At 42.9% G+C, this 17,127-nt stretch overlaps 1 protein-coding gene across 1 annotated transcript; it reads left to right on the plus strand.

Moving 5' to 3' along the window:
- Positions 1-1,573: 1,573 nt before the first annotated feature.
- On the plus strand, positions 1,574-15,464 carry bmal1a (basic helix-loop-helix ARNT like 1a). Its single transcript, XM_058644608.1, has 20 exons — positions 1,574-1,788; positions 4,572-4,694; positions 4,794-4,856; positions 5,056-5,212; positions 5,334-5,354; positions 5,441-5,473; positions 5,782-5,811; positions 5,953-6,110; positions 6,894-6,973; positions 7,330-7,422; positions 9,075-9,192; positions 9,867-10,016; positions 10,836-11,082; positions 11,176-11,282; positions 11,395-11,545; positions 11,748-11,827; positions 12,889-12,997; positions 13,140-13,233; positions 13,355-13,448; positions 13,949-15,464. Exons 3-20 carry the CDS (start codon positions 4,811-4,813, stop codon positions 14,104-14,106), a joined length of 1,926 nt encoding a protein of 641 aa, XP_058500591.1. The 5' UTR covers positions 1,574-1,788; positions 4,572-4,694; positions 4,794-4,810; the 3' UTR covers positions 14,107-15,464.
- Positions 15,465-17,127: the final 1,663 nt, after the last annotated feature.

Consider the following 17,127-nt stretch of genomic DNA (forward strand, 5'->3'; position numbering starts at 1 on the left):
ACTTAAAAGATGAGAAATAAATTCAAAGCATGAGAGACATAAAGAAAACATGAAGAATGACGGGAAATATATAATCGCTGATGTTAATATCATCAAATAAGTTCTATATGAACAGCACAGGGTCAAGAGAGGAGGGAAATATTAATGATAAAGGATATATATATAGTTGTCATGTTGTATATTTTTATTCTTGATGATGTCTAAATAAATAAATATAAATGATCAGTACATTTTACTGTGAGGATATTTTTTCTTTCACTGCCAGCAGAAACATTTAGTGCACAGGATCTAAATATAGCACAGGGTGAACAATTAGAGCAGAAGCCGTTTAGTCAAACTGGTTCAGTCAGTCAAACATTGTGTGACATAATGATCCTCTAACTGTTTTCTATTTAAAGGCAAGTGTGTTTGTAAGTCAGAGCTGACTGTGCTGTGAGCGCCCCCTGTTGCGGAAGCAGCATAAGACACAGAGAGTCACACAATAAAGCATATATGTTAAGAACATGATCAGCCTTTATCGCACTGTTAGACAGGAAACTAAAGTGTGTAAACCACTCACTCTCCCACACCAAACCTCATAGAGAAAAAATCAGTGATTAACATCACAGCACACAGTAGTTGTTGATCCACTGCTGCCTCCATCACTAAGTTCAAATTTTTTATTTTGTAAAATTTGGCTTAAAAATCGTAAAATCCCTCAATTCACTTTAAATCAGTGACACAAAGTGACCACATGAGGCAGCAGAGGGCCAGCAGCAAAATCACTGAATTTTCTATGTGGACTTTGGTGTGGGGGAAATGTCTCTGAACGTTATACATCCACACTGTCCGAACTCTTTTCCTGTTATGTAATTTCTCACTTGAATCTCGACCTCTGACATTTTGTCGCTGTAACAAGTGGATTTTCCTCAGTGTGGAGTCAATAAAGCTGAATTAACACACACACACACATACATACACACATGTTTGTGCTTCATGCATAGTGAGGACACTCATTGACAAAATGCATTCTCCAGCCCCTTACCTTAACCTTAACCTTAACCATAACAATAACCATCACAACTCAGTGCCGAACCCTAAAACCATGTCTTAACCACCATAAAACACTAACCTTACGACAGGTTCTTTTGGTCCTCACAAAGACACTCACGCACACACATATGTGGGTTATTTCCTATCTTAATTCAAGAGCATAGACACACACACACACACACACACACACACACACACACTGTTGTGTACAGCTACTCTTCTCAGGACTCTGTATTGCCTTCCATTCATTTTTTCAGACTAAACAAAGTCTTATCACTAACCTTAACTATAACCAGTTAATAACAACTAACCCTAACCTTAACCTTAACCACAAGCACAATTCAAATCTTAGTCCTAAACTCAACCAGTTCTTCAGAAATCAGGTTCTGCCTCATTAGGACCAGGTTTTGGTCTAAGGAGGCCTACTGGTCCCGACAAGGTCAGTGTTTATGACAGAAAACACACGCACACGCACTCACGCGGGCAGGCTCTGCATTCCGCTCCTCCCTCGCTCTCATTGGTCAGTCAGCACGCCTGTCACTCTCCTCCAGCCTGAGGTGGTTGCTGATTGGCTGCGGTGACGCCCACGGTGGCAAACCTGGCGCCATTGGCGGAGAAAGTAGGTTAGTGGTTCGACAGCCGTGACGGCGAAGAGAAACTGGGTCAGCGACCAGGAGTCGTTTATGTCACCACGCTGTGAGCTTCAGCTGCCGCTGCGGTCCCACACCAGCCGAGCCTCTTCTCTGCGGACCTCAGGTGAGCTCACACTGCTGCCAAACACGACATGCCCGGAGACTCGTCGGTGTGTTCGCCGTCGATGTCACTCTGTTTTTCCCGGAGCAGGAGGAGGGGACGTTAGCTCTGACCGAGATAGCCACACTAGCTGCTGGATGCTAACGTCACAGCTAGCGTCTTTTATTAGCATCTCGATGCTGTCATCTTAGTTAGCTTCTATTAGCAGCAGCTGGATGTTAGTCAGGGTCTCCGCCCTCTTTTTTTTTTTTTTTAGCCCCGCCAACCCTCACTGCTGCCCGGTACCCGCAGCATTCTGTGCCGGGGAGACTGTTGTCTCCGTGGGCTTGTGTAACGTGAACAGTGTAAACAGGCCTCGGTGTTTCTTCGACAGCAGCTCCACCTACACACACACGCACGCACGCACGCACACACATACATACATACATACATACATGCATACATATACACTGTGGTGAGGAAACACCGGCACACAATACTCAGGCTCCTGGGATTATGGTCACGGTAATAGAGATCAGTGTCATGGTGAAAGTGATAATATTGGGATTATGGTAATAGTGATATTGGGATTATAGTGACGGATATTGGTATTATGGTGTTAGATATTGGTATTATGGTAATGGTGATATTGGGATTATGGTGATGGATATTGGTATTATGGTAATGGTGATATCGGGATTATGGTGATCACTATAAAATATACATTAATGTAGGCCTGAACCAATTACTCAATTATTAATCAATAACTATGTTGATAATTGGATGTTTGATATTGGCTTCTTTTTTTTTTTTACTGATATTCAATATGCCGATATTGTCCAACACTTAATTTCTGATTCTGATCTGTGTCGGGCCCTGTGAGCACTGATCACCTCCCACCACAATACATGTTTGAATTCTAAATGACTCATTTCTCGCCTCAAGTGATCTTAAAACTTGTTTCGGGACACAGAAAAATATTTATTTCAGGTTTATATTTTCTTTCTCTGGCTGCTGTGTTCCGACGAAATGCATTCTGGGATACATGGCTTTACCAAGTACGCTCAAGTCACCACCGAGAACACTTCCGGATTAGAATTACTGCTACATTTGTGTTTTTGTGTTTTGTGTTCATGCAGTTAATGACACTGGCTTTTCTATGAATACCATGTATAGCGTAACACTGTGACTGTCAAAATAAAGGCACTTCCTGTTCAATTGAATTCCCTCCGCCTGCTAATTCACAACCAAACATTTATTCACTCATTTTCGGGTTTTTTGTTATTGGCTAAAAAACCGCTACAAACCGATATCACATAAATAGGCCAATATCGGGCTGATATTGTCGGACATCCCGCTTTTTTTCAAATAATTCAAACCAGTTTCTTTGATTTTTCAGCGTCTTAAATGACTGATAAATCAACTCATCGATGAATGGACAAAATAATTGAGAGATTATCGATTATGAAAATAATCTTTAGTTGCAGCTCTAGATTAATGATAAATGTAGAAGTGTATTCACAGTTAACACAGTTAAATCTTTTAATATAAAACAGAATTCCTACACACACACACACAGAGTGAAGAAAACGTTAACGTTTCTCTGTTTATTCCCAACATAGAGAAAGCACAACTTTACCTCCTTCGCTTGAGCAGCGCCACCGTGAGGAGACGTGAGATAGTGACGCCAATCGAGGGAAACTTTACTTTAGAGCGACTTTATTTATTCATTATAATATCGATATTTGCCCTGGTGTAGCGTTTATCGTATCACACAAGGAAGGACGACGATATACGAACCCCTAGCAGAGGGCGCTATTGAGCTGCTGTTTTCGACATGAATGGTATCGGGATCTCAGCGTGTTTGTCAATATCTCTTAATATATTTTAAAGCCAATATCGTGCTTGTTATTGTTATTTTTACAGATGTGGACACAGGTTTGACCAGCAGGTGTCAGTGACGATCTATTCTGGATACTTCTCATCAGTGTGATTTATTTAATCTTTAAAGTGTTTTCAGTTTTGTTCAAATCCGGTTGACGGTCTTTTTCATGAGGAGAGATCATGTGACTTCAGTGTGTTACGTAATGTTGTGGATGATTTATAATGGAGTGATTGTAGCTTTCATGACACATCAGAACATGATCAGTGATTTTAGTGTGAATTATATTAGTATTATTATTGTTACATTATTGTGTGTGTGTGTTAGCAACAGTAACCGGGCAGGTTCTGGTGACATGAGTCACAGTAGAACAGGAAGGTTCCTCCCTCCTTCAGTAATCATAATTTATATAGACACTCTGAATACTCACTTCATAGTGAACAGATGAAATGTTGTGCTGTGATTGAATCTCATTATTGATCAGGATCAATAAAGTGATCAGTGTCTGGCTGTTTGCTTGTATGTGACAGCCTGACTCACTGGTGGAGGATTTAAATGGAGGCTCCTGCAGTGAGAGTGCAGAGACTGACTGACCCACTTTCAGCCTCTTTCATCATGACACAGTGCTTTTTTTCTTCTCCTTCTTTGCTCACCCACAGTTTTGTCCCAGAACAGAATGCTGAGTCGTGTCTACAATGTCTTTAAGAACACGTTCACGTCTTTATTTCACTGTGAGACCGACTTTTCCAACAGGAAACTGAAGTTTGTAAACCACTCACTCTCCCACACCAAACCTCAGAGGGAGTGAGTGAAACAGCTCTGGCTCCAACATCTGAATACATTCACACTGATGCAGTTTAAAGTGTTTAAAGTGAACTTTCAGCCTATGATTAAAACCTTGTCATGTCTCGGTCTGTGTCCTCAGAGGTTTTGTCGCAGCTGCTCGGGAGTCACACGTCATGAGTGTAAAGTGACAACATCGTCCTCATGCTCTGACTCAGCAATTTCAAGAAGAAGAAGAGGACGACAAGAGCAGTGACATACACAGGTACCTGCTCTCAACCCAGAGACTTCATCATCATCATCATCATCATCATCATGTTCTCCTGCTCACTCTGTGTGTTTGTGTGTGTGTGTGTGTGTACAGTTGAGGCTCACGTGTGAATGGAAGGAGATGATTTCAACACAGAGGCAGTGATGAACATCTGTGGTGAGTGCGTCGTCATAGTAACCTGCAACAATTATTCAATGAATCCATTGCTGAACTGTATTTTGATAATCGATCAGTTTTTCAGCCTCTGAAATGTGAATATTTTCTGCCTTTTTTGCTCCATATAACAAAAATGATTAAAGCCGAATCATGTGTGACTGACTGACTCACTCAGTGTGTTGATGGTTAAAAACCACAGATGACCTGATGGCTGACCAGAGGATGGACATCTCTTCTACCATGACTGACTTCATGTCTCCAAACTCCACTGAGCTGATCTCCTCGTCCATCAGCAGCAGCAGCACCACGGCCATGGACTTCACCAGGAAGAGGAAGGGCAGCTCCACTGACTACCAGTGAGACACAGGGACACACAGGGACAGAGGGACACACAGAGAGGGACACAGGAAACATGTTGTATAACATAATCACTTGAATCACGACTGATAAATTAATCAATATGTTTTTTTTTCTCAGGATTGATGGATTCTCTTTTGAGTAAGTTTAATCGATGCTCTTTACTCATTATTGATACAGATCAACTTGAATTGATGATCGATTGATGATTTTGTTCTTGTGCTCAGTGACATGGATCCAGACAAAGACAAACTGGGCAGGTGAGAAACCACTGTTACCATGGCAACACATCTTTTATACCTGTGACTCAGCGCATTTTATACCTGTGACACTGCACATTTTATACCTGTGACACGGCACATTTTATACTCGCGACTCGGCACATTTTTTACCCGCGACTCGGCACATTTTTTATCCGCGACTCGGCAAATTTTTTTACCCGCGACTCGGCACATTTTAAACCTGTGACTCGGCACATTTTACCATCAGATCACGATGGAATTGAACTGTTTACTTCAGTCACAAACAAACACTGTCTCATCACCAGTTTCTGTTTCTTTCTTTGTAGTGACCAACAGGGCCGGATCAAGAACGCCAGGTAAACACTGAACTCTGACGTGGAGTTTGTGAACTGAAGCCAGTTTTTCCTTCATCTCATTGACGCAGAGTTGGTCCAGTAGATGCTGCCATTGTTGTGTTGTATGCGAGTGACTCACAGGCCGTGTCATGTCCTCCACAGAGAGGCTCACAGTCAGATCGAGAAACGGCGTCGGGACAAGATGAACAGCTTCATCGACGAGCTGGCGTCGCTGGTGCCCACCTGCAACGCCATGTCCCGGAAACTGGACAAACTGACGGTGCTGCGTATGGCAGTGCAGCACATGAAGACGCTCCGAGGTCAGCCAAATACTTTTTATTTTGGTTTCAAAACAATAAAACAAGAGGAAAGACTAAATTCATTTAAAAAGTAAAAAGAAAAGACAAATTAAGACTTTTGGAAACCATGTGACTGTTGTTTCCTCTTGTTTCTTCTTTCTTATTGTTTCCTCTTATAGACTCTTGACTCCTCTTATTGACTCTTGACTCCTATTGTTGACTCTTGACTCCTATTGTTGACTCTTGACTCCTCGTTGACTCTTGTTTCCTCTCGTAGACTCTTGTTTCCTCTTATTGACTCGTTTCCTCTCTTAGATTCTTGTTTCCTCTCGTTGACTCTTGTTTCCTCTCGTTGACTCTTGTTTCTTCTCGTAGACTCTTGTTTCCTCTCGTAGACTCTTGTTTCCTCTCGTAGACTCTTGTTTCCTCTCATTGACTCGTTTCCTCTCGTAGACTCTTGTTTCCTCTCGTTGACTCTTGTTTCCTCTCGTTGACTCTTGTTTCCTCTCGTAGACTCTTGTTTCCTCTCGTAGACTCTTGTTTCCTCTCGTAGACTCTTGTTTCCTCTCGTAGATTCTTGTTTCCTCTCGTTGACTCTTGTTTCCTCTCGTTGACTCTTGTTTCCTCTCGTTGACTCTTGTTTCCTCTCGTTGACTCTTGTTGACTCTTGTTTCCTCTCGTTGACTCTTGTTTCCTCTTGTTTCCTCTTGTTGACTCTTGTTGACTCTTGTTGATTCTCGTTTCTTCTCGTTGACTCTTGTTGATTCTTGTTGATTCTTGTTGATTCTTGTTTACTGTGTGCAGGAGCAGCTAATCCGTACACTGAGGCCAACTACAAACCTTCCTTCCTGTCAGACGATGAACTCAAGCACCTGATACTGAGGGTGAGTGACAGACAAAACTAGAACCATATTTTGATAGTCAATCACTTTATTAAATTTCAACAGTTTCTTTGATTTTTCAGCTTCTTAAATGTGAATGTGTTCTGGTTTCTTTGCTCTATAAAACAAAGACATCATTCAATAACAAGACGTTTGAGAACATCATCATTTCCAGACTCTTCTCTTGTTTTATTTAGACTTTTCCAACAGGAAACTGACGTCTGTAAACCTCACTCTCCAACACCAAACCTCATAGAGAAAACCAGTGATTTTAGCTGGTGGGGACACAGGAGCTGCTGTAGATGTGAAAGTAGATGATGGTGATTATTGATTGTAGTGTTTTGTGTGTGACGGTGCAGGCTGCTGATGGCTTCCTGTTTGTGGTTGGATGTGACCGTGGAAAAATTCTCTTTGTCTCTGAATCCGTCTACAAGATCCTCAACTACAGCCAGGTACGTGAATGTTTGCCTTCTTACCTGCGTTACTTTACTGGATCAGTGTGTCAAGGACATTAATCCCCACTCTGACTCATTTAGATCAGGGCTGGTCAACATTTGGATATTATGTCAATATATATGGTGACATGATAATCCCAATTATTTGTGTTACAGCAGAATTTGACCATATTCATAGTCAATGTCATTGTTTGTAACACACATAAATATTGTTCATGCAAAGAAAAGTAGGTATTCCAGGAAATGAAAGGTAATCATTTTAAGATCATGTAATAAAGATCATGAACAGTAGATTGTATTTATGTTAATTTAATTTACAGTGTGTTTGCGGTGTAGTTTGCAGTGTGTTGACAGTGTAGTTTACAGTGTGTTTGCAGTGTGCTTTACAGTGTAGTTTGCTGTGTAGTTTACAGTGTGCTTTGCAGTGTAGTTTGCAGTGTTGTTGCTCAAACTGTTCATGAGAGAAAGACCTGTGTGCAGCATTATATCCAGGGTTCTAAATTAACTTTTTGATCACCAGCCAATCAGAATTTCCACTAGCCAAATTTCAGTGAAAATAAGGGAGATTAGATAACCTTTGCCTGGTATTCATTTGTGTATATCTCTCCTATCATCAATCCCTTCTTCCTGTCCACCCTGAAATTAATTATCATATCATAGTATTATTTTTTTGTAAAGTTCCATCTCTGTCTGTGGAAGCATGTATGTCACTCTGTATCGTATTAAATGCACTGATTCTGAAACATGTAAATAGTAATGTTAACGTTAATTTCACGTACGCAACGTTTTGAATAAAGGAAGGCTTCTCCCAGCAAGGCTCTTCAATACCAACTGTTTTGGCTGATTTATAATCCTTAGGCTCTCCTGATGACTCCAGGCACTCTCATGGTTCTTTACAGCCTTGACTTTTATTATTATAATAATTATTAGTTCCCACCACAAAATTATTTTTTTTGTTTTTTTTCTTTTGCGTTCATGCGGCAGTCTTTACAAAACATGACGACCTTTTCGTGTTCAAACGCAAGCCATTCACAACCCGTCAGCCATTTGGCATTGAACTTTCTTTTTTTTCGTTTCGCACGCATTGTTGTTGATATTCTCAATCTCATCCCCTGCCTCCTTTCCTCTTCTCGCCCCCAGACGTCTGTCCAACCAACCACCACCGCATTTAGTTTAAGTTTAGGCTACTTTTTAATCGACTTTAGCTAGCTCCCTCCCTTCGTTTCACACAGAAGAAAAAGAATTAATGAACGGGGCAGAAACTTTCTGCTCCGTTCATTCATTCTTTTTCTTCTTCTTCTTTGTGTTTTCTGTTTCCATGGTTACTCGCGCTGGTTGGTTGCACTGCCTGCGTGCAGCCAATGGGCGTCTTATACGTCATCACGTAGCATCACGACAGTGTTCAGCATGTAGTCAGTACTGCCCAGGGAGCGAGAACAGTAGAGCAGCTCTGACTGACATGATTCCCTCATGCCAAAATGATTTTTAACTTTTAATTGTAATTTTTGGCAGGTGTTAATTTAGAACCCTGATTATATCCACATATATGTCCTATATATTCTGATACATTAGATGAAAAAAAAGTGTTGTGTGATGAGATTTCATCCCTTGTAGCCCCGCCCTGTATTCAGTTCTTCTGTTCTCCTCAGAACGACCTGATTGGCCAGAGCCTTTTTGACTACCTTCACCCCAAGGACATCGCCAAGGTCAAAGAGCAGCTGTCCTCCTCCGACACGGCGCCCCGCGAGAGGCTCATTGACGCTAAAAGTAAGCATCACCTTGAGCGACATCCTCTCTCATGACGTCGCTAAAAATCCACTGTTCTGTGACCTGTTAGGCGCACACACACACACACACACACACACACACACCATCATCCCCGTAACTCTTAGACCGTCTGTGATATCTAGAAAATTAAAAAACTATGGACTGTCGATCTTTCCAGTGTGTGGCTCCGCCTCTCGCCCTATGTCAGCTGAGATTGAACACCCCCCATGACCCTCATGTGGAGGATGAAGCTTGAGAAGATGGATGGTAGTAGAGAAGTGGAGCTTTGTGCTCATATACTTGTCATTACAGTAGAATCTCAGGACTTCAGAGGAATGAGCGTCCAATCACAGACGAGATTCAGGGGCACGTGACGTCTGTGACGTCAGCTTCTCAGGACTGTAATTCCTAAACAGTTGAATAACGGCCAGATATCAGAAGAATTCACTCACTGAACATTTTCTGAAAATTCTACAGCCAGAAAACTGATTATCATGATGCTCATGAAAGGGTTAACTAGTGGTTTCAAGTTGAGCTGCCTGTGATTATTACTATTTTGCTCACGATTCGTCAACTGATTGCATAAGAACTACTCTATCTAAGTCAAGCAGACAGTTCAGACTGCAACTTTAACCACAAGTCTTGTGTTTGTGTGTGTGTGTGTGTGTGTGCAGCTGGTCTTCCAGTGAAGACAGACATCACCCCGGGTCCGTCTCGTCTCTGTTCTGGAGCCAGACGCTCGTTTTTCTGCAGGATGAAGTGCAACAGACCTTCAGTCAAAGTAGAAGACAAAGACTTTCCCTCCACCTGCTCAAAGAAGAAAGGTCTGTCTCACAAGTGTCTCCTTCACACAACACAGCAATACCACCTGAAGTGTGATTTTTTTTTTTATTTATCAGGTACTCACATGTAGTCAGCGCTGACTGTGCTGTGAGCGCCCCCTGCTGCTCAGAACCAGCCTGAAACACAGAGACTCACTCTGTGAACATGTGTCTGCCAGCAGAGACACAAGGGAAGACACTGAGGTCACTGAACATCAGTTTATATATGATCACGTCTTTATCTCACTGTTAGACACACTTTACAAAGGTCTGCCTCACAGTGAAGCATTTGATCCTTTACTGGATTATTTTACAGAGTGTAACATAAAATATGTCTGGGTCTAAAATTCTGAAATGTGAAAATCCTTTGTCGTGTTTTCCATGGTCCTCACAGCAGGGGGCGATGTCCTTCTCAGGTTATCACTGTTCACTTCTTCTTCTTTTTTTATTCTTTTTTTTTTTAACCTGTCCTGTCCAGTACCCAGGACATGTTATATGGTTGACTGCATGCCTTGTGGTATCGGACAGATTTGTTATGCGCAGGGCGAGTCTGTGATACTCGGAACTGCAGTATTTGGATTTATTTGTTTTATGATTATGTGTTGTGGGCAGCCGGACCGGACAGGGGGAGTGAGCGGGGAGGAGGGAGGGAGGGAGGAGGGAGAGAGAGAGAGGGAGAGAGAGAGAGAGGTGGACAACAGTATAATGCATGGGTTAGTAACATTGAATTGAAATCATATATAATAGACAGAACATACTTGATAAGACAGAACATAGACAACTTTAGAATGTTCACTTTCTCTTCTGCCTCTTGTTCCACAGCTGACCGTAAGAGCTTCTGCACCATCCACAGCACAGGTTACCTGAAGAGTTGGCCTCCCACTAAAATGGGTCTGGACGAGGACAACGAGCCTGATAACGAAGGCTGTAACCTGAGCTGCCTGGTGGCCATTGGCCGCCTGCACCCCCACATCGTCCCCCAGCCCAGCCTGGCCGACATCAGGGTCAAAGCTACCGAGTATGTGTCCCGACACGCCATCGACGGCAAGTTCGTCTTTGTGGACCAGAGGTGAGACACGGTCTGGGTTGGAGTCAGTGAGTGTGTGTGTGTGTGTGTGTGTGTGTACGTACTGTGTGTTTACTGTGTGTCGTGTTCCGGCAGAGCCACAGCCATCCTGGCCTACCTGCCTCAGGAGCTGCTGGGAACGTCCTTCTATGAGTATTTCCACCAGGACGACATCGCTCACCTGGCTGAGTGTCACAGACAAGGTGAGTGTGGACGCACGCACGCACGCACGCACGCACGCACGCACGCACGCACACACACACACACACACACACACACACACACTGACGTCTGTGTTGTTGTTGATGACATCAGTGCTGCAGATGAGAGAGAAGATCAACACCAACTGTTACAAGTTCAAGATTAAAGACGGTTCCTTCATCACACTGAGGAGCCGCTGGTTCAGCTTCATGAACCCGTGGACCAAAGAGGTGGAGTACATCGTCTCCACCAACACTGTGGTGTCGTAAGTACACAACACACACTCACACAGTGACACACACTCAGACACAAAACCATCAGATGATCTTAATGAAAACATAGTTTTTGAACTTTATTTGAGAAACAATGTCTCTCACATTTAATGTTTCCTCATCACATTTATGCTCAAAGCTTACATGTGGGTCAAAGGTTGTGATTTCTCTTCTCACGTCTTTGTGTGTGTGCAGGTGTCCAATGATGGAAGGATCAGATTATCCTCAATCTGCTGCTTCACCTCAGAGCATGGACAGTGTTCTCACCTCAGAGGGTCAGTCATTAACTAACTACTGTTCACTACTGCTAACTACTGTTCACTGCTTCTAACTACTGCTAACTACTGTCCACTGCTTCGAACTACTGCTCACTACTGCTAACTATTCTTCACTACTGCTAACTACTGCTCACTACTGCTAACTATTCTTCACTACTGCTAACTACTGCTAACTATTCTTCACTACTGCTAACTACTGTCCACTGCTTCTAACTACTGCTCACTACTGCTAACTATTCTTCACTACTGCTAACTACTGTCCACTGCTTCTAACTACTGCTCACTACTGCTAACTACTGTTCACGACTGTCCACTGCTTCTAACTACTGCTAACTATTCTTCACTACTGCTAACTACTGTCCACTGCTTCTAACTACTGCTCACTACTGCTAACTATTCTTCACTACTGCTAACTACTGTCCACTGCTTCTAACTACTGCTCACTACTGCTAACTACTGTTCACGACTGTCCACTGCTTCTAACTACTGCTCACTACTGCTAACTATTCTTCACTACTGCTAACTACTGTCCACTGCTTCTAACTACTGCTCACTACTGCTAACTACTGTTCACGGCTGTCCACTGCTTCTAACTACTGCTAACTATTCTTCACTACTGCTCACTACTGTTCACTACTGTTAACTACTATTCCCTACTGTTCACTACTGATCATTACTGCTAACTATTCTTCACTACTGCTAACTACTGTTCACTACTGCTCATTACTGCTAACTACTGTTCACTACAGCTAACTATTCTTCACTTCTACTCACTACCGCTTACTACTCTTCACTACTGTTAACTATTCTTCACTACTGCTAACTATTGTCATAAATGTTAAGTCACCTGCTACACTCACTGTTACCGTGGAGCTAATGCTAAGCTAACTACTATCATAAAGCCAATGCTAAGCTAACTATATTCAGATGAAGGTGTGACAGTGACACACACAGGTCACATGTCCTTGGACAGTTTTTGCCCCGCCCTCTTCTCCTTCACCTGTGACTTTTTCAAACATTACTGAACAAAAATGTCTTTGCTCTGATTGGACGGTCAGGTGGTGGGAGGCGGGCTCTGCAGACGGTGCCAGGAATCCCGGGCGGCACGAGAGCGGGAGCCGGGAAGATCGGACGCATGATCGCGGAGGAGGTGATGGAGATCCAGAGGTGAGGGGAGTGGCTTGTTTTCACGACAACGCTGACTATGTGACCTCAATCAGTTAAAGAGATTAGATTCACAGAAAAAAACAGTGATTCTAATGATTGTTTTACTGACACTGAACTGTGTGTGTGTGTGTGTGTGTGTCAGGATCAGAGGCTCCTCCCCCTCCAGTTGTGGCTCCAGTCCTCTGAACATCACCAGCACACCTCCACCTGACACCTGCTCACCAGGGGGCAAAAAGGTCTCTCACACACACTCATCACACCTCACATACTGTGACAATGTTTCCCATGATCCTTCAGTGACTGGAGAAGTCACATGGAAACTGATCTGTGTGTGCGTGTGTGTGTGTGTGTGCGCAGATTCAGAATGGAGGAACACCTGAGCTGCCGAGCACTGGAATCATCCCTGGACCTGATTCTGTTGGATATCCGTACTCAAACCAGTCCATCATGAGTGAGTCTCTCTCTCTCTCTCTCTCTCTCTCTCTCTCTCTCTCTCTCTCTCTCTCTCTCTCTCTCTCTCTCTCTCTCTCTCTCTCTCTCTCTCTCTCTCTCTCTCTCTCTCTCTCGATGCCAACACACGAGAGAGGGAGTGGGCGGGGCAGAAAGAAAATATGTATGTCACTGTCACACTGTACTGTAGTAGTTAACTTAGTGTTTGCCTCAGGTAAAGAGTTAGCTTAGCATTAGCCCGGGGAAATTGTTAGCTTTGTGTTTGCCTGAAGAGAACAGTTAGCTTAGCATCACCTCCAGGAGAACAGTTAGCTTAGCATCAGCCCCCAGGGTGTACTTAGCAAGAGCACTTAGAGAAAATTTAACTTGGTTTTAGTCTCAGCTCCAGTAGGAGAGTTAGCTTAGCATTAGACTTAGTAGAGCAGTAGCATGACTTGAATAAATGTAAATCCTTTTCCTGAGGTCAAAGGTCATGACCTGTGGTTTGTGTGTGTTGTCCAGGTGATAACTCTCACCTGAGCATCGACATTATGGACGAGCCTGGCTCCAGCAGCCCGAGCAACGACGAGGCGGCCATGGCCGTCATCATGTCTCTGCTGGAGGCCGACGCCGGCCTCGGGGGCCCCGTCGACTTCAGTGACCTGCCCTGGCCTTTGTGAGACAGACAGACAGACAGACAGACAGACAGACAGAGAGAGAGAGGGGCTGGACTTCTTGTCTGCACTGCAAGTCGTGTTTCCTGCTCACACTGTTTGTCTTCAACGGAGTAAGAGAGAATGTGTGTGCGTATGTGAGAGTGCAGCTTCTCTGTCGTTGCCATGGTGACAGACTCTGACAGGATTGAATAAACACTTTGAAAGTGAAAAATCTAAAAGTAAGGATCAGTGTGGGCGGAGTCTCTCCAGGGGGAGGAGCTAAAGATACTCCAGAAAATCTCCTGTCAGCTCCCGACAGTCCCACCTCCTTTCAGCTCTGCTCCACCCCCTCACCTGGATGTTCCCCTGATAACCTCCTGCTGTATCCACTCTGCCCCGCCCTCTCTGGCTGTGGCATCGCTTGTCTCCGCCCCCTACAGGCGTTACATTTAAACCACAGAAGAAAACAAACACCCTGACTTGGGATGGGTGGGGTCAACTGGTTATGTGATGAGGTCACATCTTATCATGCTCCTCCTCCTGTTTGTACTTGCCCCGCCCCCTGCCTGTGTGGAAAGAAGACAAAAATGAACAAAGTGTTGTTTTTAAAAGAAAGAAAATCTGTGTTATGATTTAGTTTGACTTCCATGACGGGTCAAAGGTCAATGATGACACTTTAACACATTCACATGTATTATTTTAATACGAGCTTCAGTTAAATAATTTCATTTATTTGTTTATTGATTGTCGATTTTAGGTTTGTGTGATTTTTCAGCTTCTTAAATGTGAATATTTACTTGTTTCTTTGCGCCATAAAAACAAAGAAATCATTCAAACTCAATCATTTTGTGGGACAAAAGTTTGACAAAGACTGATCAACTATCACTGCAGCTGACGTTCAGTGGTATAGATTTCAATCATGTGGAACCTGAACACACTTTAAATGTAGATACGTTACATTTAACATTAATGGTTTTTAAAGAACACACACACGTGTAAAACTAACAAACATGGAATATAATATTTTCCAATCAAATATTTTTCCTTTGTCTTGTCGACATCACTCTTTCCTCACAGGCAGACAAACACACATGCACGCAGTCAGGTTGGCTCCAGGCCTCCAGGGGGCAGCAGCTGACATCTCTTCTGTATCTGTTGTGGGTTTTTTTCTGTTTCAATGTTTCCATGCTACGCACTACAATACAGTGTTTCCCTTGTTCATAACCCCCACACACACACCCGATAATGTATCTAATCTTTAAATATTACCATGCTAAGAGTAAACTTTATGCATATATATATATATATGAGTATGACGAGTGTTCTGTATCAGCAGTGAAATATTTTTAAAATAAAAGCCTTTCTGTCATTGTGATATTTAACTGTGTGTGTGTGTGTGTGTTATTGTTAAATGATCAAAGGTCATTGTGTGTCAAGTTCTGTGCTGTTTTAGTGTGTATTTGTTGACCACAGCTCTGCCCAAACTTGAGAAACGGCTGATCTACTGTTGAAGGACGACGATGGACAACTCAATTCTGTTCAATCTTCAGTTTTTTTATTTGGGGGCAGAATGGGATGAATGTAACAGAATAGGTTAATAACCTAGGATAAACAGAAAAACAAAGCCATTAATAGCAGATAACTTCTGTTCACACGAATTAATATAAAGAATAAATGATAATAATGTTAATGTTACTTGATAAATGAAGACTTGTTCAGATTAATTAACTCAAATCACTTCAAAAAGGTTAATCATTAAAGTACCAAAGCTACACCAAAGGTTATGATTAAAGTACCAGTAACAAAAGCACAAGTAACAAAGTACTTTAAATCATCATCTCTATCATCATAAATCATATAATGAAGTTTCCAAATTACTCAACTTAAATTAAAACATTGCATCCACAAACACACAATCAAAGGCATTTGGGAAGCATAGCCTCCAAATTTAAAGGGGACATATTATGCAAAATCAACCTTTTAATCGTTTCAATGCTTATATTTGGGACTCTGGAGGCCCTACCAGTCGCCAAAGTGTGGAAAAAGAATACTCAGTCCTTTTTTCGTGGTCCCCCTTAGTGTAAGTATAGGTGATAAAACACGCGATGTTGAATTCCCTGCGCTTATGACGGCAGCATGAGCATTTCACCGCGAATGTTACCACCCACCAGTAAGTTTACCTCGAGAGCTCCACCTTAGCTCCACCTTGTCCCTATTAAATGCGAGAGTGCAGGCGAGCGAGGAAGAAAGGACTGAGTATTCTTTGTCCACACTTTGGCGACTGGTAGGGCCTCCAGAGTCCCAAATATAAGTATTGAAATGGTTAAAAAGTTGATTTTGCATAATATGTCCCCTTTAACTGATTTACAGTTCGACACTGTTCGGCTTGATCCTTGTGTCGGACGTCTCTTCCTGTGACGCCACTCGCGCAATTTCCGCGCACGCTGCCATGTTGATATTGTCAGAGAACTAGTGGAGGGAGGGGGAGAGGAATGGAGCAGAGGGAACAGGACATGAGCGAGTGAGCGCAGTAAAAAGGACAAATCAGAAACCCCCTGGAAGAAGTGGGTGTGTGTTTGCCTGTGTCTCATTTGCATATAAAGGGACCATGCACAAAACCGAGCGTTCTGAAAGGGGCGGGTTTGGCAGAGTTATTGAACTGCTATGGTGCTTCATCCTTATGGTATTTTGACCAAAGCATGTCACAGACATGTTCATTAGGACACCAGGGAACTATTTTAATTGGGGAAATACGGTATATTTCCCCAATTAGGTTCTACTGTACTAAAGTGGTGTCTTCAATTGTCGATCAGGAGCTATGGCCAGGAGCAAGCAAGCTGACTGAACCAGCTCCAAACATTTCACACCATGCTTCCTTTATTCCTCAGGCACTTCCTTCCTGTTACCTGGGGCTCCACCACTGATGTGGTTGCCCCCTGCAGGTTTGGAGTGTCAGGGATCTGTTGTGGCTCTTTGCTCAGTGAACCAGGTTTGGACACAACAGTGTGTAAAGAAATATAAACTGAAATGATCCAAATTGAGGGA

This window comes from Solea solea, chromosome 12 (assembly GCF_958295425.1).
Source record: "Solea solea chromosome 12, fSolSol10.1, whole genome shotgun sequence".
NCBI lineage: Eukaryota > Metazoa > Chordata > Actinopteri > Pleuronectiformes > Soleidae > Solea > Solea solea.

What these genes read in the sequence shown, in the direction of transcription:
- bmal1a (XM_058644608.1), top strand. Translation starts at nt 4,811, where the DNA reads ATGGAAGGAGATGATTTCAACACAGAGGCAGTGATGAACATCTGTG. An exon ending in GGCTGAGTGTCACAGACAAG is followed by an intron (nt 11,283 to 11,394) that starts GTGAGTGTGGAC and finishes TGATGACATCAG; the next exon opens with TGCTGCAGATGAGAGAGAAG. An exon ending in GAGGTGATGGAGATCCAGAG is followed by an intron (nt 12,998 to 13,139) that starts GTGAGGGGAGTG and finishes TGTGTGTGTCAG; the next exon opens with GATCAGAGGCTCCTCCCCCT.